The sequence below is a fragment of the Phaseolus vulgaris genome, chromosome 5 (genome assembly GCF_000499845.2).
Source record: "Phaseolus vulgaris cultivar G19833 chromosome 5, P. vulgaris v2.0, whole genome shotgun sequence".
Taxonomy (NCBI): domain Eukaryota; kingdom Viridiplantae; phylum Streptophyta; class Magnoliopsida; order Fabales; family Fabaceae; genus Phaseolus; species Phaseolus vulgaris.
This window is the reverse complement of record NC_023755.2, coordinates 682,267-706,582: the sequence shown is the minus strand read 5'-3', so window position 1 is coordinate 706,582 and position 24,316 is coordinate 682,267. Positions and strand designations below refer to the sequence as shown.

At 33.3% G+C, this 24,316-nt stretch overlaps 1 protein-coding gene across 1 annotated transcript; it reads left to right on the top strand.

Moving 5' to 3' along the window:
• Positions 1-4,393: 4,393 nt before the first annotated feature.
• LOC137834635 (monocopper oxidase-like protein SKS1) lies at positions 4,394-9,116 on the top strand. Its single transcript, XM_068642719.1, has 9 exons — positions 4,394-4,712; positions 5,687-5,796; positions 5,891-6,161; positions 6,267-6,405; positions 6,888-7,254; positions 7,620-7,985; positions 8,071-8,149; positions 8,516-8,715; positions 8,802-9,116. The coding sequence occupies exons 1-9, from the start codon at positions 4,572-4,574 to the stop codon at positions 8,905-8,907; spliced, it is 1,779 nt and encodes a 592-aa protein (XP_068498820.1). The 5' UTR covers positions 4,394-4,571; the 3' UTR covers positions 8,908-9,116.
• The last annotated feature ends 15,200 nt before the right edge of the window (positions 9,117-24,316 follow it).

The window sequence follows — 24,316 nt, the reverse complement described above, 5'->3', positions numbered from 1 at the left end:
CATCTAATAAGGGTTCATAAATGGTTTAAAAAGAAGTGCAACAATCTGATAAATATGTTTATGTAAGTTAAAAGGAAGTGGCATATGCTAAGGTCAATTCATTGAATGAATAAAAAGGTATGGAAAATATAATAATCTGCCCAATTGTGCCTTTCTAGAAACAACTACATTCATAAACAAAAAATTAATGAAATTCAAAATTGGTTTAAAAATTTAATTATTTTTTCATTAAAACCGAGACATAAACCTTCCTTTGAATATTTGGGGAGAAAGAACACGTTTTTTGATGTAAGAGATTGTTTAATTCACAAGTGGAGAAGTCTTGCTACCACAACTTTTCCATAATTTGTGAAAGGTCAACCAACTTATGGAGCTCATATTCCACTATAAAAAAAAAAAATTGTTTTACCTGAAAATTTGGAATTATAGATAATTTAAAACTTATATATGAATTTTTTGATTATTGATTATATTAGTAGGTAAAATAGGATTTAAAATTTAGAGGTTAGAGTTTAAGATTTATGATTTATAATTTAAGAGTTAGGTTTAAATTTTTATGATTTTTTTATGTATTAATTATATTAGTAAGTAAAATAAAATTTAAAATTTATAGGTTAGAGTTTAAGATTTAATTTATTTCGCATATAATAGTGAAATAGTTTGACGAAAATAATTTTTTTATGCGTTGAGTCAATAAGTTTTTTTAATAACGTTATTTGTAGGTAAATAAAGTTAGGTGTTACAAACTGATTTTACATTTAGATTATAATAATAATATTATTAATACTACTAATAATATATTAATATTATTATTAAAATTATTGATATCATATTAATCATATTAAAAGCTATACTTTTTCTAAGTTTTGTTAAGAAATAAAAAATACTCAAAGACCAATTTATTAAATCATTATATAGCTTTTTTTATTCACGTGTTCTTTCCTTAATTCTGATATTCTTCAAAGAATTGATTTAAAAATTAAGAAAAATAAGTTAGAGAAATTAAATTATTCATGATTTCACAAACAAAACATATTACTGTACCTCCTAAAAATAACTAAAAGAAGAAAAAATACAAATTCTTTGAAAAACAACTTACTTTGTAATAAGAGTTGATTCTCATCACTTTGACACACTAATTAAAATAATGATGACAATAAACTAAGTTAGAAAAAGTTTAAAAAGTAATAATAATTCAAAGATACACTAATATTTAGAAATAAATAACTAAATGGTTAAATTGTAATTTATATAATTACATAAAAAACCATATGAACCACCAATATTTAGAAAATTCTTAGAACCACTAATCAAGAAACTTAGTTGTTTAAAATTTTGTTTGAGACAATAAGTTTAATATTAAAATAATAAAAATTCAAAAGAAATTAGAATTACAGAAAATGACAATGAAATAGTGGCAATCAATGCTGATATACATCATTATCAGAGAAAATTATTTGTTAATACACAAAAAACCACACTAATTAAATATACATTACAAACTTACCAAATTATCAATGTAATTTCAAAGGGTATTAAATTCCTACACTATTGCTTCAAGATCATAGCATGCCGATTTCAATGCCTTCAAAAAATCTGTTCAAATTTTGAACTTAGATTACAAATATCATCAAATTATATTATGTAAATAATGTATACATTTTATCTTTTACTTTAAATTAATTTTATAAAATTAAATTAAATTTAAAAGTTTATTTTTTAATACAATATCCTAATTTATTAATGTCTATTTTAACAATATTTATTGAACTTATTAATCATATTACTACAAGAAAATCATTAAATAGATACCATCTCATAAATTATTTTTTTATCTAATATTTTTATTATTAATAAATAGTTTATAAATTAGTATCTAATTAGTTATCAAAATTTTAATTACCAATTTTAAAATTTAATTAATTAGTAGTTAAAATCTTAATAGCTGATTAAGTACTAATTTAAAAATTATTTATTTACCATAAAAAGTAATTTAGATACTAATAATTTTGTAATCTTTAAAATAATATTAAATGTAGTTCAATATAATAATTAATATTTTTTTATTTTCAAAATTACTTTTATTCAATAATATTTTAGTAGTATATATTTTATGTATAAAAATTAAATCAAATACATGTATAAAGTTTGTATTATTTGTTTTATAAAACTAAGAAAAGGAATAAATTGTAATGTGGGGCAAAAAGTAATAAATGTAAGTAAGAATGTGGACCCTTTTTCAGATTGCTAATACCAGAAAACTTTTCCACTTTTCTGTCATCAATTCTAAGGTCATTTTCCAAAATTTAGATTATTTGTGAAGAATATATATATATATATATATATATATATATATATATAATTTAAGTAATTTATGAGAATTTGTGGATTTTTTTTAAAAGAGAAAATGAAATATGGTTCGATAAATAATTAATTTATTTTTATATTTAATATTTGTTTTTTATTTTTATAATTATTATTAGGAATTAATAAATAATAATTTTAAGAAATAATTTATTTTCATTTTTAATAAGAAAATATTTATATTTAAGAAAAAACATTTAAAGGTAATTTTGACATTATACTAAAAATAACCTTCTAACCTTTATTAGTTCAATTGAATTAATCACGTATACTAATAAACTTTCTATTTAAATCCATTTTTTTTCTATTAAGTCAAAGTCTCAAATATACTACAAATCAATCTTTTACTTTTCACACTCCTAACCAAGCAAATTCCTTCTCTTAAAAAAATAATAAAAATAGAATGAATTTAAATAAAAAAAATAAATGCATTTTTAAAATTTAAGTTATATTATTAAATTTAAATTTAATTATAAAATTCTTAAAATTAATATTATCTTCCCTTTTATATATAATAATTATTACTTTTTTTTTTAGTTTGACTTAATGTACTTTTTCCCTTCTTTATTCAATATCTCATATATGTATTTTATAATCATAACTCTATTTCAATATATATATATATATATAATTTTTTTATATTCCTTTTTAAATTAGTTTACATACACGGAATTGACTTTTATGGTTGAATGTTTTCCATATATAGAATTTGAACTTAATGTTTTTAAATAGGAATTAAGCATGTATGACCTCAATTAATTATATGCTAAAAGAACAAATGATTAATTTTAGGTTTAATTATGTTTTTTAACCTTTAAATTTATTTATTTTTGCTTTGTTTTTTGAATTCAAACAACATTTTAATATGTCTTAAATTTCAAGAAATACAATTTTATTCCTTCAAATTCAGGAATTAAGTATTCAAAATGGTTTCAAAAGAACCATTTTAATATATAACATTTGCTATTTAAGAAATAAAACATATTCTTTAAAATTGAAGAATTAAAGTGGTTTTATTTTTATTTTTAATTTAGAGAACTAAAACTAAATTTGTCTTAAATTTCAGATATTAAAATATAATTAAATCTTTGTTTAAAAGTACATTTTTTAATTGATAATTATACATATGTTTATTTCTTTTTACAATTTGTGTTCGAAATATTTTCTAAAAGACAATACATAAAACAAAATCATGCCATGTTTTATTGCGAATAAAAAAAATACTTTTTATATCAAACTTACACTATAGATTTTATAAGAAAATTCAATTTAAATAACACGATGAGTAAAAAATAATTAATTTATTTTGTTGCTGATAAAAAAAAATTAATTTATTTTGTTTCTAAATTTTATCGTTGAAGTGAGTATTAGGAAGGAAATCAGAGATATTTTTAACTTTATAGAATGAGAATTTTGTTTAATAAAAGAAAATGTACAATTCTTTCATTGCATTGTTAAAATTATTTTTTGAATACTTAATTTTTTAAAATATCAAACTTATTTATTTTTTATTTAGCATTTTATCCATATGACATTTTATCCCGAAATAGTTACTTATTTTTTTTCTTTCTCTAAAGCTAGTTATTTTAAAAAAATCATCCTAATGAATTAATCAAATAAAATGGAAGACTTTTGTTTTGACTTTGAAATCAACGAAGAATTTTGAAATAAGAATCTAACCACAATAATTCTTAAAAACATGAGACAAAATTCTTTAAAACTAGTTTTTTTAACATTCAATTTTATATTTTAGTTTTTCATGGTAAATTTTAATATTTTCATAATTTTTTTTGTAATTTTAGCTCAAGTTTTTAATCTAGTATTGATACAAATTATTTATGATAAAAAGAATAATGAAAAACATAAGAATGCTACAAACATATTACGTTAAATAATGCATATAGAATATTTGAATTTATGGTTTCAAAAAGAACATGAACAGACTCCACCAATCACAGGTAAACAATTTTGAAATAAAATTATTATTCTTTATTATTTATTATTATTATTTTTTTTTATTTTTTCTCTTATTAGAAGCCATGCGTTAGAAATATGCAAATAGCCGTTTCTTCTTTCTCTCTCTCTCTCTCTTCTTGATTTTGTTAAAACCCAGAAACTTTCAGAATCATAACATGCTATATAAATCATACCAATAATTTTCCATTGGTAACGTTTGGTGTTTTGCGCACACACTTTCAAAGCCCATCATGAAGATGCTTCTCTCTGCCTTCACTCTGTTGTTGCACATTGCTCTGTTTTCAACACTCTGTTTTGCTGGCGACCCAACGGTCTACACTGAACTTCGCGTCTCCTACACCACCGTTTCCCCTCTGGGTGTTCCTCAACAGGTTCCTTCTTCCTCCGCACCTTCTTTTCCATTTGAAATTCCGTCGCTTTTTCATCTGGGTCACTCGAATCATCAAACCCACTTCTTTTTATTTGAAGGGTTCTTCTGGGTTGCTCTTGTTTTCTTTTTGTACTATTTATCAATCACACACACGTTTATTTTTTTTATTTTTAATTACGATCTTTCTTCAGCTTAGCTTTGTGTATGTGTGTGTTGGTGTTGTTTAAATGTTAAGAATGCATGTGAAACCAGTATATGGAATTGGGCTGCTGCTAAGCTTAAAAATGGGTCAAACATGGTCTCTGTTTGATAAACTTTTTTTTTTCTTTTTGTTTTGGTTTTACTCCTGCTTTGTTTTCTTGCAAAAGTCCCCTGTTTGAAATAGAGAATAGATAAAAAAAGCTTTTATCTTGTTGAAGTACGTGCTTTACACTGTATGAGTGAATATTGAAGCTGGTGGAAGGGTTGAGATGTGGACCTTGTGAGATTTTAATTGGGATTTGTGAGATTCTGCACGTGGTTTTTGAATCCCCTTCCCCCATTTTTTACTTCTCTGTTATTTTGTCATTTCCATTAAGTTCTTCAATTTCTCAGTTCATTTTATTGAAGTTAATTTTTTGGTAATTTTATTTAGGGTTAAATATATTCTAGGTCTATCAATTTTCAGTCAAAATTTGTTCTAGTTCCCTATGCTTTGAAAACTAGGATTTTGGTTGTGTTTTTTATATCTGGTAAATTTTCCTTGCCATAACTTTGTCAGTGAGACTGGAGATTGATGATGACGAAATTCATCAAATGTCAAATGCACAAGGACCAAAACCATTCTTTTTAAGTATTAGGAATAAGACCATTTTTAACCCAAAATTGAGGAGCCTAAAACACAGTTTTACTTTTTGCTTTAGTTAATTTTACTTCAAGTATAATATTTAGATCAAAATTTGGCTGATTTCAGTGTTGGAAAATATATGATCGCAGGTCATAGCTGTCGATGGGAAGTTTCCAGGCCCTCTCATCAATGTTACAACCAATAACCATGTAACTGTGAATGTGTACAATGGATTGGATGAAGAACTTCTCATGACATGGTTGGTTCCAGTGTTACATTATGTTAGTTTTCACTTTCTTTATCGTCTGTTTGTTTTTATAATTCAACAAATTTGTGACTGATGATTGTGGTAGGCCCGGGGTTCAAATGCGGCGAAATTCATGGCAAGATGGAGTCCTTGGCACAAATTGTCCAATTCCTTCCAAATGGAATTGGACTTACCAGTTCCAAGTCAAGGATCAAATTGGGAGTTTCTTTTACTTCCCTTCTCTTAACTTCCAAAGAGCCTCTGGTGGCTTTGGTCCCTTTGTTATCAACAATAGGGAAATCATCCCAATTCCTTTTGCACAGCCAGATGGAGATATTTTCATTATCATTGGTGATTGGTATACTCAGAACCACACGGTTAGTCATTGGCTTATGTTAAATGTTTCTTTTGTGAATATGGGAGATGGAATGCATTGTGATTGTTTTTTCAATTCCTATTATGCATTCATTTTTAATGTATAGGCCCTTAGAGCAACACTTGATGGTGGAAAAGACCTAGGGATACCAGATGGTGTTCTCATCAATGGGAAGGGACCTTTCCAGTACAACACTACTCTTGTTCCTAGTGGCATCGATTATGAAAAAATCACAGTTGATCCAGGTATTATCATCTCCCCTTTTATATAGGGAATGAGCTTTTATATTTAACCTGAAAGGTTTCATTAAGTTCACCAATGAAGCCTGTGAGCTTTTTTTCTCTCCTTATTTTCAAGCAGATCCTTTCATTGCTTCCACTGGTTACTTAGTCACTTTACTTAACAATCCTGTCCTCTTTGTACCATAATTTTCAGTCTCAGAGGATCATATGTATGTCCATTTCCTGATTTTTATTGCTGCATGTTAGCTTAGGAAATGTTAGCTTTTTGCTTCCTTTTTCTAACTGCACTGTAGTAGTTTAGCACATTACCATATTGCATCTACTAATGATTTTGGAGGCTGTTGTGATTAATGGTGTGGTAGTATAGATTGGTCTTTGCTGACTTCATGTGTTTCTTAAAACCCATTTCAAGTTATTTCCCTCCCCCCCTTTTAATGTTACCATAGCTTTGGAGTATTGACTGAAAGTACAAATGTACATGGCAGGCAAAACTTATCGAATTCGTGTCCACAATGTTGGAATCTCAACTTCTTTGAATTTCCGAATTCAAAATCATAATCTACTGCTGGCGGAGACAGAGGGGCATTACACAACTCAATCAAATTTTACCAATTTCGATATTCATGCTGGCCAGTCTTACTCTTTTCTGCTTTCCACTGACCAGAATGCAAGTACAGACTACTATATTGTTGCCAGTGCCAGGTTTGTGAATGAATCACTTTGGCAGAAGGTTACGGGTGTTGCAATTTTACACTACTCAAATTCCAAGGGACCAGTAAGTGGTCCTCTACCTCCCCCACCAGATGATTTTTATGACAAGACAGCTTCGATGAACCAAGCAAGAAGTGTCAGGTTTGTCATTCAGAATTTGATATCTTTGAGAATTTAATCACAGTGAATGCAGTTAATGTTGCGTTATGCTTTGAACTGTTTACCCTTTGGTTCATCTGATATTCCCTATAAAGTAAACATATTTCATTCTGTTATATCATGGTGTTCAATCTAAATTAACTGATTGCTCAGCAAATGGATTGAAAATTAATCGTGAGAGGTTCATGTATAATTTATTATCAAATTCTTCTACCACTAAACATTTTCATGAAAGATTATATAGGGACTTGACAAGTTTAAAGGACAGAAATATACCAGTTTCTGTAGTTTGTTCATTGTTTATGTTTTTTACATATGAACTGAATCTTACATGGGCTGTTGCGCAGACAAAATACATCTGCTAGTGGTGCTCGTCCAAACCCTCAAGGATCCTTTCGGTATGGCTCCATCAATATAACTGATACTTATGTGTTAAAGGTTACATCACTGGTGCCGATTAATGGTACGAATCGGGCTACTATTAATGGGATCTCATTTCTCAAGCCTGACCTTCCATTTCGGCTTGCTGACAAGCATCAATTAAGAGGAATTTATAAGCTTGATTTTCCCAGCAAGCCAATGAACAGAACACCAAAAATTGACAGATCAATTATCAATGCTACGTACAAGGGCTTCATTGAGGTTATATTGCAAAACAATGACTCCTCTATTCAAAACTTTCATCTGGATGGCTACTCCTTTTTTGTAGTTGGGTGAGAATCTCTTTTCCTTACTTTTGTTCTTGGAGTACACAATATTTCTGTGATCACAGTTCATAAAATGATTTCTTGAATCCAGGATGGACTATGGTGATTGGACAGAAAATTCTAGAGGCTCTTATAACAAGTGGGATGCAATATCTCGCAGCACAACGCAGGTAAGAAATTTCTATGCTAAATGTAAAAGGGTGATATGGTTGGATTGGACTATTTTTACAGTAAAGTTGTTTCTCATGTTAATTTTAAGTATTTTTTCCAATGTTCACGAAAGCTAGAAGGTTTGATGCCTATAATACTTTTTTTTTTATATAAAACTTTCATGTTCGACATCACTATGCAACTTACATCTCAGCTATGCTGACACTTCAAGTAAGAACAATCATCTGCACAATGATGATTGTGAATAAGTTGCATTTAGGAAGTGTTAAACATTTCAAGTTTTTCATATGATTTGTACTTTTCTTTGCTAAGGCATAGGGAGTGAATTCTATGTTAATGGCTGTTTGTTGGTTGCCATGGGACAGGTTTTTCCTGGAGGATGGACAGCAGTTCTTATATCGCTTGACAACGTTGGATCATGGAACCTGAGAGCAGAAAACCTGGACAGGTGGTACCTAGGCCAAGAAACTTATCTGAGGATCATCAATCCAGAAGAAAATGGTGATACGGAGATGGCTGCACCAGATAATGTTCTATATTGTGGTGCCCTCAAGAGCTTGCAGAAGTACACCATATTTCTCATGCTGCATTGACATTGTTTTAAGTACCTTTTGTCTTCTCTCCTTAACTATACTTTCTCTTTACCTGCAGGTCGAATTCTCATTTTTCTGCAGCTTCTACATTGGGGCATAGTTTGAACCTTTTCACATTTCTCCTGGGAATTTTTGCTGTGATTTTTCTCATCCAAGCTAGCTAAGATTCTGTTCTTCTGCTCTGTTGACATTTTCATAATTCCCAACAATGTAGTTATAGGATTGTGAAAAAGGTGGATTACTAATTTCTTTGTCCAAAGAAAGTACAAATGTTTTTGTTTAGTTATGTCATGCTTTGTACACATTTTCTTTGTTTAGATGTTCATCACCAAAAGCTCATTTAAAAAGCTACTTGGATTTGATCAGTTTCAAATTTCACCTCTTCTAGTTTTTCTATTTCCAAACACACCACCATGAGAGTGTAATTCTATAAGAATATTAATGTCAGAGTGTATTAGAAATCATGTTAAGGATTCAACAAAAGGAAAAATATTTCATTATCAGTTTTTCATTTTTGATTTCTTAATGAGTATGAAGACATTTTGATTTTGTGAGCATTCTGTCAATAAATAAATACTTGGTAATAGACAATGATTTAAATATAACATCTTCAAATAAGAGATTATATCAAAACTAGTTATTATTGAAATATTAAGTTAATATTGGTGAGTTTAAATAAATAGCGATGATAGTTTTTTCTGTAATGACAAAATGTTTGAGATACTAATAATGTAGTGTTGTGAAAACATGATCAAAATGGTAATGATTGATTTAGTTTACATTAAAAAATATAAAATACAAACTAATAGATTGAATAATACTTTTTTAATAATACTTTTTTCATGTGACGGCAGATGATTGTTGTTACTTGAGGTGTCAGCCCAGCTGAGATGTCAAGTTGCATAGTGATGTCTGACATGAAAACTTTTATAAAAAAAAATTAATAGATTGAATAGACAACCCATTTTAAAAAGTAATAATTTAAAAAAAAATTAAAAACAATATTATTTTATTAAAACGTTTTTTTCCACCAAAGTAGAGTTTTTTTTTTCTTTTTTGAAATTATAATTTTAAATAAATAATATTTTATATAAAAATATAAGTTATTCCATATGGACAAGAGTTTAGGGTGGGATGATTTTTACTCGAAAGTCGTATTCATGAATACAATTTATTCATTTTTATAATTATTTTTATATAGAATTGTAATTAAAAAAACACAAATTTAATATAAAATTGTATTATAACATATGCATGAATTATAATTTTATATATTAAATAATTTCATATAGAATATATATATATATATATATTTATTAGGTTATTATTATATAGACTTGTTATCAATCAAAAACTCTATAAACAACCTTAGACCAAAGAAAAAGAAAAAGGTATAAAAATAAATTTGAGTTGAATGTGTATATATCATCATCTACTGAAACTCGTGAAATTTCGCTTTACTTTATGCAATTTTATTCTGGGTCTATATTGCGTTGAAAAAATTCAAGTAAGGAGACACATCCATAAACAAACACTACAAAAAAAAAGTGTATATTGTGGTGGTTATTTTCGTATAAACTGACGTTTATAACCAGCACAATATACGCTTGTGACGATTTCCCAAACCGTCATAGAACTGACCGTCACAAAGTTTAATGTGACGGTTTTACGCTACCCGTTGCAACACCCGCCACTTTAAACATAGTGTAAGTAGTGGTGGTTTTTATATGTAAATAGTATCAGTTATAACCGTCGTAATTTTCATTCATCGAAGAAGATTCTGACGTCATAATATACGTAAGTAGTGATGTTTTTAACTGACGTAATTTTAATTCTGAATAAATAAAATTTAACCACCACTTTTTTATATTTTTTTTATAATCTGTTTTATACTATTAACCTAAACCTAATATATTTTCATAATAAAATAAAATAATATATAAAGTTATAATCATTGGATTAAACTCTAATTAGATATTATTTAGGACTTTAATTATACATTTTTAATTTAAGGACTTTTTTAAGCAGCATAATTACTTTGTATTACCTTTTAACTTGGATTGGATTAGAATATACATTCATGATAAGTTTAAATTTCACTAGAGTTACAATAACATTTCAGAGTATCAGTATTGAATCAGAGTACAACATCAAGAATAGTAGTCTCGCATTTTCCCCAGTGATTACCAATCAAAAAGTGTCTCCAATTTACTAAATATCATAAACAATATTATATATAACCAATCTATTAAAACACTATTCTGAGGATAAAAACTGAGACAGTTTTTTAATGTATAGATATGAATATTCAACAGACTTTTAGCAGAATTAAGGTGTCATCTTATAACCTTGTACTGAACAAGAACATCATTGTCCTTCAAGGTTTCATCTTCAACTATGAGAACTCTTCAGGTTTTGCCATTCAACAGATCATAAGCATTCTCAACTCATTCCATTGATGAAAATACATCAGTAACATTTATATGCATAGTATACTGCCACTGTGCATTAGGATCTTTCTTCTTCTTCTGTTTTTTCTTTTTTCAATCTTCCTCTACATAAAAGAACAAAGTTTTATTATTAATACTTAATTGGAAATACAAGTGGTATAAACTATGAGAAGCCAAAAGCCCAAAAATACTTGAATATATGTATATGCCTTTAAATACATTACCTTGGTGTAAGGATCGCAATACTCTCAAATGTAACAACAACATCTTCACCTCCAGCACCAACATCAGCCATAGACATTATTCTGCTGCCAAAAACCTGATGCAGAAAAGACAAAATTTTATGTAACCTAAAATAATCATAGATTCCTGAAAATATTTTTTTATAACTTGTACCAAACATTGAAAGCTTGTATATCCAAACTCTTAACAAATGATTAAGAATGCAGTATATTTTACAAAAATGGAGATGAAGACACACCTCCAACTGGACCATGAAAATGTTATACATCTTCACATACTGAACATCATAGTAATTTCCAAATAAAAAAAAGAAGAAACAGGAAAGAAAAGTCAACACGTTTTGTTTTTGACAAACCAGTTTTGTTCACTCTCGGTCTGGGACTTACTACGCTTTACTCCTTGGGTACTTCGACCTCAAATTTTTAGCAAACATTCGTCACTGTGTCTATTGAGTTTTGGCTGACATTTGAGGTCCAAATTCGTCCCACAGGACTTGCAATAAATTTTTTATTCATCACGGGGGCCGAAAGGAAGGTACGTTTGTGTGTGAAACTGTTTTATTTTTTTCCTAAGTGAATACTCATCTGTTTGACCTCAAATTTTTCGCATTTTGCCCCAAATTCAGTCGAGATTCTTACGTGGAATTTCGGGAAAAAACTATTCTGGGAGAATTTTTCAGAAATTTTATTGAAAACCAAGGCTATCCTCTACCGAAACTCGTGACATTTGGCCCTACTTTCTGAAATTTTATTTTGGGTCCGTATTGCATTGAAAAGATTTGCACAAGTACTTTCATATGTTGTTTGCCCCCAGGTAAGGAGGCACGTCCATAAACAAATCAAAAAAAGAAGAAACGAGGAAGAAAAGCCAGGACGTTTTGTTTTCGGAAAACCAGTTTTGTTCACTCTCGGTTTTGGACTTACTACGCCTTACTCCTTGGGTATTTGGGTGTCAAATTTTTACCAGAGGATTTGGAATAAATTTTTTATTCATCACTGCCAGGGCCGAAAGGAAGGTTCGTTTGTGTGTGAAACTGTTTTATTTTTTTCCTAGGTGAATAATCATCCGTTTGACCTGAAATTTGTCGCGTTTTGCCCCAAATTCAGTAGAGATTCTTCGTGGAATTTCGGGAAAAAACTATTCCGGGAGAATTTTTCAGAAATTTTATTGAAACCCAAGGCTATCCTCTACCAAAACTCGTGAAATTTCGCCCTACTTTCTAAAATTTTATTTTGTGTCCGTATTGCGTTGAAAATATTCGCACAAGTACTTTCATATGTTGTTTGCCCCCATGAAAGGAGGCACGTCCATAAACAAATCACAAAAAGAAGATACGGGGAAGAAAAGTCAGGACGTTTTGTTTTCGGAAAACCAGTTTTGTTCACTCTTGGTCTGGGACTTACTACGCCTTACTCCTTGAGTATTTGGGTGTCAAATTTTTACCAGACATTCGTCACTGTGTCTATTGACTTTTGGCGGAGATTAGAGGGCCAAATTCGTCCCACAGGATTTGCAATAAATTTTTTATTCATCACTGCCAGGGCCGAAAGGAAGGTTCGTTTTTGTGTGAAACTGTTTTATTTTTTTCCTAGGTGAATACTCATCCGTTTGACCTGAAATTTGTTGCGTTTTGCCCCAAATTCAGTCGAGATTCTTACGTGGAAATTCGGGGAAAAACTATTCCGGGAGAATTTTTCAGAAATTTTATTGAAAACCAAGACTATCTTCTACCGAAACTCGTGAAATTTCGCCATACTTTCTGAAATTTTATTTTGGGTCCGTATTGCGTTGAAAAGATTCGCACAAGTACTTTAATATGTTGTTTGCCCCCAGGTAAGGACGCACGTCCAAAAAAAAATCACAAAAAGAAGATACGGGGAAGAAAAGCCAGAACGTTTTGTTTTCGAAAACCAGTTTTGTTCACTCTCGGTCTGGGACTTACTACGCCTTACTCCTTGGGTATTTGGGTGTCAAATTTTCACTAGACTTTCGTCACTGTGTCTATTGACTTTTGGGTGAAATTTGAGGCCGAAATTCGTCCCACAGGATTTGCAATAAATTTTTTATTCATCACTGCCAGGGCCGAAAGGAAGGTTCGTTTGTGTGTGAAACTGTTTTATTTTTGTCCTAAGTGAATACTCATATATTAGACCTGAAATTTTTTGCGTTTTGCCCCATATTCAGTCGAGATTCTTATGTGGAATTGCGGGAAAAAACTATCCTGGGAGAATTTTTAAGAAATTTTATTGAAAACCAAGGCTATCCTCTACCGAAACTCGTGACATTTGGCCCTACTTTCTGAAATTTTATTTTGGGTCCATATTGCGTTGAAAAGATTCGCACAAGTACTTTCAGATGTTGTTTGCCCCCAGGTAACGAGGCACGTCCATAAACATATCACAAAAAGAAGATATGGGGAAGAAAAGCCAGGACATTTTGTTTTCGAAAAACAAGTTTTGTTCACTCTCGGTCTGGGACTTACTACGCCTTACTCCTTGGGTATTTCGGTCTCAAATTTTTACCAGACATTCATCACTGTGTCTATTGAGTTTTGGCTGAGATTTGAGGCCCAAATTCGTCCCACAGGATTTGCAATAAACTTTTTATTCATCACTGCCAGGGCCGAAAGGAGGGTTCGTTTGTGTGTGAAACTGTTTTATTTTTTTCCTGGGTGAATACTCATCCGTTTGACCTGAAATTTTTCGCATTTTGCCCCAAATTCAGTCGAGATTCTTACGTTGAATTTCGGGAAAAAATATTCTGGTATAATTTTTCTGAAATTTTATTCAAAACCAAGGCTATATACTCTACCAAAACTCGTGAAATTTTCGCCCTACTTTTTGAAATTTTATTTTGGGTCCGTATTGCGTTGAAAAGATTTGCACAAGTACTTTCGTATGTTGTTTGCCTCGAGGTAAGGAGGCACGTCCATAAACAAATCACAAAAAGAAGATACGGGGAACAAAAGCCAGGACGTTTTGTTTTCGGAAAACAAGTTTTGTTCACTCTCAGTCGGGGACTGACTACGCCTTACTCCTTGGGTATTTCGGTCTCAACTTTTTACCAGACATTTGTCAATGTGTCTATTGAGTTTTGGCTGAGATTTGAGGCCGAAATTCGTTCCACATGAATTGGAATAAATTTTTTATTCAACACTGCCAGGGCCGAAAGGAAAATTCGTTTATGTGTGAAACAGTTTTATTTTTTTCCTAGCTGAATACTCATCCGTTTGACTTGAAATTTGTCGCGTTTTGCCCCAAATTCAGTCGAGATTCTTACGTGGAATTTCGAGAAAAAACTATTCCGAGAGAATTTTTCAGAAATTTTATTGAAAACCAAGGCTATATCCTCTACCGAAACTCGTGAAATTATGCCCTACTTTCTGAAATTTTCTTTTAGGTCCGTATTGCGTTGAAAAGATTCGCACAAGTACTTTCATATCTTTTTTGCCCCCAGGTAAGGAGGCACGTCCATAAACAAATCACAAAAAGAAGATACGGGAATGAAAAGCCAGGATGTTTTGTTTTCGGAAAATAAGTTTTGTTCAATCTCGGTCTGGGACTGACTACGCCTTACTTCTTGGGTATTTCGGTCTCAAATTTTAACCAGACATTCGTCACTGTGTCTATTGAGTTTTGACTGAGATTTGAGACCCAAATTCGTCCCACAAGATTTGCAATAAATTTTTTATTCATCACTGCCAGGGCCGAAAGGAAGGTTCTTTTGTGTGTGAAACTGTTTTATTTTTTTTCCTAGGTGAATACTCATCCGTTTGACCTAAAATTTGTCGCGTTTTGCCCCAAATTCAGTCGAGATTCTTACGTGGAATTTTGGGATTAAACTATTCCGGGTGAATTTTTCAGAAATTTTATTGAAAACCAAGGCTATCCTCTACGGAAACTCGTGAAATTTCGCCCTACTTTCTGAAATTTTATTTTGGGTCCGTATTGCGTTGAAAAGATTCGCACAAGTACTTTCATATGTTGTTTGCCCCCAGGTAAGGAGGCACGTCCATAAACAAAGCACAAAAAGAAGATACGGGGAAGAAAAGCCAGGACGTTTTGTTTTCGGAAAACAAGTTTTGTTCAGTCTCGGTCTGGGACTTACTACGCCCTACTCCTTGGGTATTTCGGTCTCAAATTTTTACCAGACATTCGTCACTGTGTCTATGGAGTTTTGGCTGAGATTTGAGTCCCAAATTCTCTCCACAAAATTTGCAATAAATTTTTTATTCATCACTGCCAGGGCCGAAAGGAAAATTCGTTTGTGTGTGAAACTGTTTTATTTTTTTTCCTAGGTGAAAACTCATCTCTTTGACCTGAAATTTGTCGCGTTTTGCCCCAAATTCAGTCGAGATTCTTACGTGGAATTTTGGGAAAAAACTATTCCGAGAGAATTTTTCTGAAATGTTATTGAAAACAAAGGCTATACTCTACCGAAACTCGTCAAATTTTTCCCTTCTTTCTGAAATTTTATTTTGGGTCCGTATTGCGTTGAAAAGATTCGCACAAGTACTTTGATATGTTGTTTACCCCCAGATAAGGAGGCACGTCCATAAACAAATCACAAAAATAAGATACGAGGAAGAAAAACAAGGACGTTTTGTTTTTGGAAAACCAGTTTTGTTCACTCTGGGTCTGGGACTTACTACGCCTTACCCCTTGGGTATTTGGGTGTCAAATTTTTACCAGACATTCGTCACTGTGTCTATTGAGTTTTTGCTGAGATTTGAGGCCCAAATTCGTCCCACAGGATTTGCAATAAATTTTTTATTAATCACTGCCAGGGTCGAGAGGAAGGTTCGTTTGTGTGTGAAACTGTTTTATTTTTTTCCTAGGTGAATACACATGCGTTTGACCTGAAATTGTCGCTTTTTGCCCAAAATTCAGTCGAGATTCTTACGTGGAATTTCGGGAAAAAACTATTCCGGGAGAATTTTTCTGAAATTTTTTTGAAAACCAAGGCTATCTTCTACCGAAACTCGTGAAATTTCGCCATACTTCCTGAAATTTTATTTTGGGTCCGTATTGCGTTGAAAAGATTCGCACAAGTACTTTCATATCTTTTTTGCCCCCAGGTAAGGAGGCACGTCCATAAACAAATCACAAAAAAAAGATACGGGGAAGAAAAGCCAGGACGTTTTGTTTTCGGAAAACAAGTTTTGTTCACTCTCGGTCCGGGACTTACTAGGCGTTATTCCTTGGGTATTTCGGTCTGAAATTTTTACCTGACATTCGTCACTGTGTCTATTGAGTTTTGGCTGAGATTTGAGACCCAAATTCGTCCCACAGGATTTGCAATAAACTTTTTATTCATCACTGCCAGGGCCGAAAGGAAGGTTCGTTTGTGTGTGAAACTGTTTTATTTTTTTCCTAGGTGAATACTCATCCGTTTGACCTAAAATTTGTCGCGTTTTGCCCCCAATTCAGTCGAGATTCTTACATGGAATTTCGAGAAAAAACTATTCCGAGAGAATTTTTTAGAAATTTTATTGAAAACCAAGGCTATATATATCCTCTACCGAAACTCGTGAAATTATGCCCTACTTTCTGAAATTTTCTTTTAGGTCCGTATTGCGTTGAAAAGATTCGCACAAGTACTTGCATATCTTTTTTGCCCCCAGGTAAGGAGGCACGTCCATAAACAAATCACAAAAAGAAGATACGGGGATGAAAAGCCAAGACGTTTTGTTTTCGGAAAACCAGTTTTGTTCACTATCGGTCTGGGACTTACTACGCCTTACTCCTTGGGTATTTTGGTCTCAAATTTTTACCAGACATTCGTCACTGTGTCTATGGAGTTATGGTTGAGATTTGAGGCCCAAATTCGTCCCACAGGATTTGCAATAAATTTTGTATTCATCACTGCCAGGGCCGAAAGGAAGGTTCGTTTGTGTATGAAACTGTCTTATTTTTTTCCTAGGTGAATACTCATCCGTTTGACCTGAAATTTGTCGCGTTTCGCCCCAAATTCAGTCCTGATTCTTACGTGGAATTTCGGGAAAAAACTATTCCGGGTGAATTTTTCAGAAATTTTATTGAAAACCAAGGCTATCCTCTACCGAAACTCGTGAAATTTCGCCCTACTTTCTAAAATTTTATTTTAGGTCCGTATTGCGTTGAAAAGATTCGCACAAGTACTTTCATATGTTGTTTGCCCCCAGGTAAGGAGGCACGTCCATAAACAAATCACAAAAAGAAGATACGGGGAAGAAAAGCCAGGACGTTTTGTTTTCGGAAAACAAGTTTTGTTCACTCTCGGTCTGGGACTTACTACGCCTTACCGCTTGGGTATTTGGGTGTCAAATTTTTACCAGACATTCGTCACTGTGTCTATTGAGTTTTGGCTGAGATTTGAGGCCCAAATACGTCCCACAGGATTTGCAATAAATTTTTTATCCATCACTGTCAGGGCCGAAAGGAAGGTTCTTTTGTGTGTGAAACCGTTTTATTTTTTTCCTAGGTGAATACTCATCCGTTTGACCTGAAATTTCTCGCGTTTTTCCCCAAAATTCAGTCGTGATTCTTACGTGGAATTTCGGGAAAAAAATTATTCCGGGTGAATTTTTCAAATTTTTTTTTGAAAACCAAGGCTATCTTCTACCGAAACTCGTGAAATTTCGCCCAACTTTCTGAAATTTTATTTTGGGTCCGTAGTGCGTTGAAAAGATTCGCACAAGTACTTTTATATATTGTTTGCCCCCAAGTAAGGAGGCACGTCCATAAACAAATCACAAAAAGGAGATACTGGGAAGAAAAGCCAGGACGTTTTGTTTTCAGAAAACAAGTTTTGTTCACTCTCGGTCCGGGACTTACTACGCCTTACTCCTAGGGTATTTCGGTCTCAAATTTTTACCAGACATTCGTCACGGTGTCTATTGAGTTTTGGCTGAGATTTGAGGCCCAAATTCGTCCCACAAGATTTGGAATAAATTTTTTATTCATCACTGCCAGGGCCGAAAGGAAGGTTCGTTTGTGTGTGAAACTGTTCTATTTTTTTCCTAGGTGAATACTCATCACTTTGTCCTGAAATTTTTCGCGTTTTGCCCCAAATTCAGTCGTGATTCTTACGTGGAATTTCGGGAAAAAACTGTTCCAGGTGAATTTTTCAGACATTTTATTCAAAACCAAGGCTATCTTCTACCGAAACTCGTGAAATTTCGCCCTACTTTCTGAAATTTTATTTTGGGTCCGTATTGCGTTGAAAAGATTCGCACAAGTACTTTCATATGATGTTTGCCCCCAGGTAAGGAGGCAAATGTTTTATTTTTTTTCTAGGTGCATACTCATCCGTTTGACCTGAATTTTGTCGCGTTTTGCCCCAAATTCAGTCGAGATTCTTACGTTGAATTTCGGGAAAAAATATTCTGGTATAATTTTTCTGAAATTTTATTCAAAACCAAGGCTATATACTCTACCGAAACTCGTGAAATTTCGCCCTACTTTCTGAAATTTTATTTTGGGTCCGTATTGCGTTCAAAAGATTCGCACAAGTAGTTTCATATGTTGTTTGCCCTCAGGTAAGGAGGCACGTCCATAAACAAATCACAAAAAGAAGATACGGGGAAGAAAAGCCAGGACGTTTTGTTTTCCGAAAACCAGTTTTGTTCACTCTCGGTCTGGGACTTTCTACGCCTTACTCCTTGAGTATTTCGATCTCAAATTTTTACCAGACATTTGTCACTGTGTCTATTGAGTTTTGGCTGAGATTTGAGGCCCAAATTCGTCCCACAGGATTTGTAATAAATTTTTTATTCATCACAGTCAGGGCCGAAAGGAAGGTTCGTTTGTGTGTGAAACTGTTTTATTTTTTTCCTAGGTGAATACTCATCCGTTTCACCTGAAATTTGTCGCGTTTTGCCCCAAATTCAGTCGAGATTCTTACTTGGAATTTCGGGAAAAAACTATTTCGGGAGAATTTTTCCGAAATTTTATTGAAGACCAAGGCTATCCTCTACCGAAACTCGTGAAATTTCGCCATACTCTCTGAAATTTTATTTTGGGTCCGTATTGTGTTGAAAAGATTCGCACAAGTAGTTTCATATGTTGTTTGCCCCCAGGTAAGGAGGCTCGTCCATAAACAAATCACAAAAAGAAGATACGGGAAAGAAAAGCCAAGACGTTTTGTTTTCGGAAAACCAGTTTTGTTCAGTCTCGGTCTGGGACTTACTACGCCTTAGCCCTTGGATATTTCGCTCTCAAATTTTTACCAAACATTCGTCACTGTGTCTATTTAGTTTTGGCTGGGATTTGAGGCCCAAATTCGTCCCACAGAATTTGCAATAAATTTTTTATTCATCACTGCCAGTGCCGAAAGGAAGATTCGTTTGTGTCTGAAACTGTTTTATTTTTTTCCTAGGTGAATACTTATCCGTTTGACCTGAAATTTGTCGCGTTTTGCCTCAAATTCAGTGGAGATTCTTCCTTGGAATTTCGGGAAAAAACTATTCCGAGAGAATTTTTCCGAAATTTAATTGAAAACCAAGGATATCTACCGAAACTCGTGAAATTTCGGCCTACTTTCTGAAATTTTATTTTTGGTCCGTATTGCGTTGAAAAGATTCGCACAAGTAGTTTCATATGTGTTTTGCCCTCAGGTAAGGAGGCACGTCCATAAACAAATCACAAAAAGAAGATTCGGGGAAGAAAAGTCAGGACGTTTTGTTTTTGGAAAACCAGTTTTGTTCACTCTCGGTATGGGACTTACTACGCCTTACTCCTTGGGTATTTCGGTCTCAAATTTTTACCAGACATTTGTCACTGTGTCTATTGAGTTTTGGCTGAGATTTGATGCCCAAATTCGTCCCACAGGATTTGCAATAAATTTTTTATTCATCACTGCCATGGCCGAAAGGAAGGTTCGTTTGTGTGTGAAACTCTTTTATTTTTTTCCTAGGTGAATACTCATCCGTTTGACCTGAAATTTGTCGCGTTTTTCCCCAAATTCAGTCAAGATTCTTACGTGGAATTTCGAGAAAAAACTATTCCGGGAGAATTTTTCAGAAATTTTATTGAACACCAAGGCTATCCTCTACCGAAACTCGTGAAATTTCGCCCTACTTTCTGAAATTTTATTTTGGGTCCGTATTGCGTTGAAAATATTCGCACAAGTAGTTTCATATGTTGTTTGCCCCCAGGTAAGGAGGCACGTCCACAAACTAATCACAAAAAGAAGATACGGGGAAGAAAAGCCAGGACGTTGTGTTTTTGGAAAACCAGTTTTGTTCACTCTCGGTCTGGGACTTACTACTCCTTACTCCTTGGGTATTTCGGTCTCAAATTTTTACCAGACATTCGTCACTGTGTCTATTGAGTTTTGGCTGAGATTTGAGACCCAAATTTGTCCCACAGGATTTGCAATAAATTTTTTATTCATCACTGTCAGAGCCGAAAGGAAGATTCGTTTGTGTGTGAAACTGTTTTATTTTTTCCTAGGTGAATACTCATCCGTTTGACTTGAAATTTGTCGCGTTTTGCCCCAAATTTACTCGAGATTCTTACGTGGAATTTCGGGAAAAAACTATTATGGGAGAATTTTTCAGAAATTTTATTGAAAACCAAGGCTATCCTCTACCAAAACTCGTGAAATTTCGCCCTACTTTCTGAAATTTTATTTTGGGTCCGTATTGCGTTGAAAAGATTCGCACAAGTAGTTTCATATGTTGTTTGCCCCCAGGTAAGGAGGCACGTCCATAAACAAATCACAAAAAGAAGATACGGGGAAGAAAAGCTAGGACGTTGTGTTTTTGGAAAACCAGTTTTGTTCACTCTCGGTCTGGGACTTACTACTCCTTACTCCTTGGGTATTTCGGTCTCAAATTTTTACCAGACATTCGTCACTGTGTCTATTGAGTTTTGGCTGAGATTTGAGACCCAAATTTGTCCCACAGGATTTGCAATAAATTTTTTATTCATCACTGTCAGAGCCGAAAGGAAGATTCGTTTGTGTGTGAAACTGTTTTATTTTTTCCTAGGTGAATACTCATCCGTTTGACTTGAAATTTGTCGCGTTTTGCCCCAAATTTACTCGAGATTCTTACGTGGAATTTCGGGAAAAAACTATTCTGGGAGAATTTTTCAGAAATTTTATTGAAAACCAAGGCTATCCTCTACCAAAACTCGTGAAATTTCGCTCTACTTTCTGAAATTTTATTTTGGGTCCGTATTGCGTTGAAAAGATTCGCACAAGTAGTTTCATATGTTGTTTGCCCCCAGGTAAGGAGGCACGTCCATAAACAAATCACAAAAAGAAGATACGGGGAAGAAAAGCCAGGACGTTTTGTTTTTGGAAAACCAGTTTTGTTCACTCTCGGTCTGGGACTTACTACTCCTTACTCCTTGGGTATTTCGGTCTCAAATTTTTACCAGACATTTGTCACTGTGTCTATTGAGTTTTGGCTGAGATTTGATGCCCAAATTCGTCCCACAGGATTTGCAATAAATTTTTTATTCATCACTGCCATGGCCGAAAGGAAGGTTCGTTTGTGTGTGAAACTCTTTTATTTTTTCCTAGGTGAATACTCATCCGTTTGACCTGAAATTTGTCGCGTTTTTCCCCAAATTCAGTCAAGATTCTTACGTGGAATTTCGAGAAAAAACTATTCCGGGAGAATTTTTCAGAAATTTTATTGAACACCAAGGCTATCCTCTACCGAAACTCGTGAAATTTCGCCCTACTTTCTGAAATTTTATTTTGGGTCCGTATTGCGTTGAAAATATTCGCACAAGTAGTTTCATATGTTGTTTGCCCCCAGGTAAGGAGGCACGTCCACAAACTAATCACAAAAAGAAGATACGGGGAAGAAAAGCCAGGACGTTGTGTTTTTGGAAAACCAGTTTTGTTCACTCTCGGTCTGGGACTTACTACTCCTTACTCCTTGGGTATTTCGGTCTCAAATTTTTACCAGACATTCGTCACTGTGTCTATTGAGTTTTGGCTGAGATTTGAGACCCAAATTTGTCCCACAGGATTTGCAATAAATTTTTTATTCATCACTGTCAGAGCCGAAAGGAAGATTCGTTTGTGTGTGAAACTGTTTTATTTTTTCCTAGGTGAATACTCATCCGTTTGACTTGAAATTTGTCGCGTTTTGCCCCAAATTTACTCGAGATTCTTACGTGGAATTTCGGGAAAAAACTATTATGGGAGAATTTTTCAGAAATTTTATTGAAAACCAAGGCTATCCTCTACCAAAACTCGTGAAATTTCGCCCTACTTTCTGAAATTTTATTTTGGGTCCGTATTGCGTTGAAAAGATTCGCACAAGTAGTTTCATATGTTGTTTGCCCCCAGGTAAGGAGGCACGTCCATAAACAAATCACAAAAAGAAGATACGGGGAAGAAAAGCTAGGACGTTGTGTTTTGGAAAACCAGTTTTGTTCACTCTCGGTCTGGGACTTACTACTCCTTACTCCTTGGGTATTTCGGTCTCAAATTTTTACCAGACATTCGTCACTGTGTCTATTGAGTTTTGGCTGAGATTTGAGACCCAAATTTGTCCCACAGGATTTGCAATAAATTTTTTATTCATCACTGTCAGAGCCGAAAGGAAGATTCGTTTGTGTGTGAAACTGTTTTATTTTTTCCTAGGTGAATACTCATCCGTTTGACTTGAAATTTGTCGCGTTTTGCCCCAAATTTACTCGAGATTCTTACGTGGAATTTCGGGAAAAAACTATTCTGGGAGAATTTTTCAGAAATTTTATTGAAAACCAAGGCTATCCTCTACCAAAACTCGTGAAATTTCGCTCTACTTTCTGAAATTTTATTTTGGGTCCGTATTGCGTTGAAAAGATTCGCACAAGTAGTTTCATATGTTGTTTGCCCCCAGGTAAGGAGGCACGTCCATAAACAAATCACAAAAAGAAGATACGGGGAAGAAAAGCCAGGACGTTTTGTTTTTGGAAAACCAGTTTTGTTCACTCTCGGTCTGGGACTTACTACGCCTTACTCCTTGGGTATTTCGGTCTCAAAATTTTACCAGACATTCGTCACTGTGTCTATTGAGTTTTGGCTGAGATTTGAGGCCCAAATTCGTCCCACAAGATTTTCAATAAATTTTTTATTCATCACTGCTAGGGCCGAAAGGAAGGTTCGTTTGTGAGTGAAACTGTTTTATTTTTTTCCTAGGTGAATACTCATCCGTTTGACCTGAAATTTGTCGCGTTTTGCCCCAAATTCAGTCGAGATTCTTACGTGGAATTTCGGGAAAAAACTATTCCGGGAGAATTTTTCAGAAATTTTATTGAAAACCAAGGCTATCCTCCACCGAAACTCGTGAAATTTCGCCCTACATTCTGAAATTTTATTTTTGGTCCGTATTGCGTTCAAAAGATTCGCACAAGTAGTTTCATATGTTGTTTGTCCCCAGGTAAGGAGGCACGTCCATAAACAAATCACAAAAAGAAGATACGGGGAAGAAACGCCAGGACGTTTGTTTTCGGAAAACCATTTTTGTTCACTCTCGGTCTGGGACATACTACGTCTTATTCCTTGGATATTTCGGTCTCAAATTTTTACCAGACATTCGTCACTGTGTCTATTGAGTTTTGGCTGAGATTTGATCCCAAATTCGTCCCACAGGATTTGCAAAAAAAAAATTTATTCATCACTGCCAGGGCCGAAAGGAAGGTTCGTTTTTGTGTGAAACTGTTTTATTTTTTTCCTAGTTGAATACTCATCTGTTTGACCTGAAATTTGTCGCGTTTTGCCCTAAATTCAGTCGAGATTCTTACGTGGAATTTTGGGAAAAAACTATTCTGGTAGAATTTGTCAAAAATTTTATTAAAAACCGAAGACCTTTACCGAAACTCTTGAAATTTTGCCATATGTTCTGAAATTTTTTTTTGGGTCCATGTGGCGTTGAAAAGATTCGCACAAG

What these genes read in the sequence shown, in the direction of transcription:
- LOC137834635 (XM_068642719.1), top strand. Translation starts at nt 4,572, where the DNA reads ATGAAGATGCTTCTCTCTGCCTTCACTCTGTTGTTGCACATTGCTCTG. An exon ending in AACCAAGCAAGAAGTGTCAG is followed by an intron (nt 7,255 to 7,619) that starts GTTTGTCATTCA and finishes GCTGTTGCGCAG; the next exon opens with ACAAAATACATCTGCTAGTG. An exon ending in TATCTCGCAGCACAACGCAG is followed by an intron (nt 8,150 to 8,515) that starts GTAAGAAATTTC and finishes GCCATGGGACAG; the next exon opens with GTTTTTCCTGGAGGATGGAC.